This window comes from Aptenodytes forsteri, unplaced genomic scaffold, assembly GCF_000699145.1.
Source record: "Aptenodytes forsteri isolate BGI_AS27 unplaced genomic scaffold, ASM69914v1 Scaffold87, whole genome shotgun sequence".
Taxonomy (NCBI): Eukaryota; Metazoa; Chordata; class Aves; order Sphenisciformes; family Spheniscidae; genus Aptenodytes; species Aptenodytes forsteri.
In genome coordinates this window covers 1,658,501-1,661,634 of record NW_008796041.1, presented here as the reverse complement: position 1 = coordinate 1,661,634, position 3,134 = coordinate 1,658,501, and the positions used below count along the sequence as shown (strand labels likewise).

At 44.8% G+C, this 3,134-nt stretch overlaps 1 protein-coding gene across 1 annotated transcript in view; it reads left to right on the top strand.

The window, feature by feature from the left end:
* The window catches only part of CCDC3 (coiled-coil domain containing 3), a 44,911-nt gene extending 41,978 nt beyond the window's left edge, over window positions 1–2,933 (top strand). The window contains exon 2 of the mRNA XM_009285493.1: window positions 1,593–2,933. Within this exon, the coding sequence (XP_009283768.1) occupies window positions 1,593–1,868 (276 nt within the window). The 3' untranslated portion in view covers window positions 1,869–2,933. The remainder of the gene's footprint in view (window positions 1–1,592) is intronic.
* Window positions 2,934–3,134: the final 201 nt, after the last annotated feature.

The window sequence follows — 3,134 nt, the reverse complement described above, 5'->3', positions numbered from 1 at the left end:
ATCCAGATCACTGATAAAGATATTGAACAAGACCGGCCCCAAAACTGAGCCCTGGGGAACACTGCTCACATGTTAACATAAAAAGCAAAGGGCAAGCTCACATCAAAATCTGGAGTTTCTGAAGGGCTGCTAAGCTGAATCAAATCTAGAGTTTTCCAATAGGAAACAATAGGACATGAGGAAATGGAATGAAGCTGTGTCAGGGGAAGTTCAGGTTGGACATTAGGAAAAGGTTCTTCACTGAGAGAGTGGTTGGTCACTGGAACAGGCTCCCCAGGGAAGTGGTCATGGCACCACGCCTGTCAGAAGACTTACGAGGAGCAGCTGAGGTCACTTGGCTTGTTCAGCTTGGAGAAGAGAAGGCTGAGGGTGACCTCATCACAGTCTACAACTTCCTCAAGGGGGGCAGCAGAGGGGGAGGTGCTGATCTCCTCTCTCTGATGACCAGCGATAGGACACGAGGAAATGGAATGAAACTGTGTCAGGGGAAGTTCAGGTTGGACATTAGGAAAAGGTTCTTCACTGAGAGAGTGGTTGGTCACTGGAACAGGCTCCCCAGGGAAGCAGTCACAGCACCAAGACTGTCCGAGTTCAAGGAGCGTCTGGATGATGCTCTTAGTCATATGGTTTAGTTTTAGGTAGTTCTGCGAGGAGCAGGGAGTTGGACTTGATGATCCTTATGGGTCCCTTCCAACTTGAGACATCCTAGATTCTATGAAATAGTGACACCCCTTGGCCTGAACTCCAGTTTCGTATCAGAAATAGGGCAGCCTGCCTCCATAAATTCAATGTAGCCTCAGCGGGCTGGACAGGTCTGTCAAAACAGTTCATAAAAGTAATTGTGAATCACTAGTATCATTAAGATATACAATTTGGGGTCTTATCTGAATACAGAAGTGAAAGAGAGGATTTTACTAAAAAAGGTACAAAAAAAGAACAGAACTTCCAAAAAAAGCATTCTACTTTTGAAGAGCTGTGAGGAGGAAATGGAATGAAGCTGTGTCAGGGGAAGTTCAGGTTGGACATTAGGAAAAGGTTCTTCACTGAGAGAGTGGTTGGTCACTGGAACAGGCTCCCCAGGGAAGTGGTCATGGCACCACGCCTGTCAGAGTTCAAGGAGTGTCTGGATGATGCTTTTAGTCATATGGTTTAGTTTTAGGTAGTTCTGCGAGGAGCAGGGAGTTGGACTTGATGATCCTTATGGGTCCCTTCCAACTTGAGACATCCTATGATTCTATGAATAGTGACACCCCTTGGCCTGAACTCCAGTTTCGTATCAGAAATAGGGCAGCCTGCCTCCATAAATTCAATGTAGCCTCAGCGGGCTGGACAGGTCTGTCAAAACAGTTCATAAAAGTAATTGTGAATCACTAGTATCATTAAGATATACAATTTGGGGTCTTATCTGAATACAGAAGTGAAAGAGAGGATTTTACTAAAAAAGGTACAAAAAAAGAACAGAACTTCCAAAAAAAGCATTCTACTTTTGAAGAGCTGTGAGGTGTTTTGAGGAACACCTGAATTAACCCTTGCTTTAATGAGTTTTTGTGTAAAGTTCACCTGTTCCTATTTTGTTTCTGCTGTCCCCTCAGCTCATGTGCTCCTCAGTCCAGAAAGCCCTATTTGAGGAGGAGGACAGAGTGAAGAAGCTGCAGCAGAAGGTGGCGACACTGGAGAAGCGCAACAAACAGCTGCGAGATCGGGTGAAGAAAGTCAAGAGGTCTCTCCGGCAAGCCAGGAAGAACACCCGGCACATGGAGCAGATGAACCGAAAGCTCAGTGAGAAACTTTCCTCTGCAGGTGGTCAAATCCCCTATATTAACTCTTTGAAGCAGGAGAACTCTCATGCTACCTACCTTAAAGTATAATGCAAGGGTAAGTGCTCAGGCCAATGAGAATGGCGAATTTTGCCTGTGTTAGATCAGGATCTGGCCCTCACACTTTGTCTACACTGTGTTTCAAACCTTGCATGGAAAATGAATCTGAACTTGCTTTAGACAGTGCTAGATTAAACAGGAATGCAAACCGTCTTTGGCTGGGTGTTGGAGGCGCAGCCCAAAGCCATGTCCTCGCTGTCCTCGGTGGACATAGGGCCAGACTGTAATCTGTGCTTCTCAGCCCTTATGCCGCCTCACCCTCATCACCGATTTTAGGTTGCCTTTGATGAAAGTGCCAGTTCAGCCCCATGGGCCATTGCAGGCACTTGACACAGGAGCTCTTCGTGGAAGGATCTGGTGCCAACTTACCTCCTCCACATGGGCTGGGCAAGCAAGGCTGGGGGGGGATATGTGGAGATGGATGCTGTAGGAAGGATGCAGGCATGAATGCTCTTTGCTCCATCACCCGCCCCAAGCCCTCATCCTCCCTTAAGCTTTACTAAAGTCTACAACCAGTGTCTGAGCAAAGGCTATGTCCGGGACACATAGTCAGTTTGGGCCCCTCTTCAAAGTGAAGTATAGATGTTCCCAGATTGTCTTAAGACTGTTTCTAAATATCCCTAAATATTCTAAATAAAATATCTAATATTTTTTATTTTACCAGGAAGTGCCTCAAGGGTCACAGTAACTCCCTCAGGTGCCTTCAGCGTTGCCCAGCCAACAGGGTTGGAAACCACGTCATTTTGGGACTGTGTCTAGGACCTAATCCAGCTCCTGCAGTCAGGATTGGACTTAGCGTGACTATTAACAGGTGCTGGATCAGGCCTGGAAGACAATTTCAGATCCCGTTTTCACGCAGGTTTAATTTACAGTGTGGACAAGGCTTCAAGTTTTGTTATCACTGTTTGAGGTATAATGGAGGTTGCTGGGCAGCCTCACTTAATTACACTTAGATACTGTAGAGACCACATCAATATCAACAGGGCATTAAAAATTAAGGTAGTTTATATATGTATATATTTTAAAATCCTATAGAAAATATTTTTATTACACATTTGATATAGTCTAATTTCTTAAAATATGAAGTAAATCCCATTTCTTGGTTATCTCATTAAAAAAAAAGTCCATCATGTCTTTTATTACACATTACAAACTGACTTCTGCTCAAGCAGCATAGGTTAAGGCAGTATCCATGGCTGATAACATTTTCAGCTGTATTAATGTACCAGAGCACGTCTTGGGTCTTGGTACTCAACC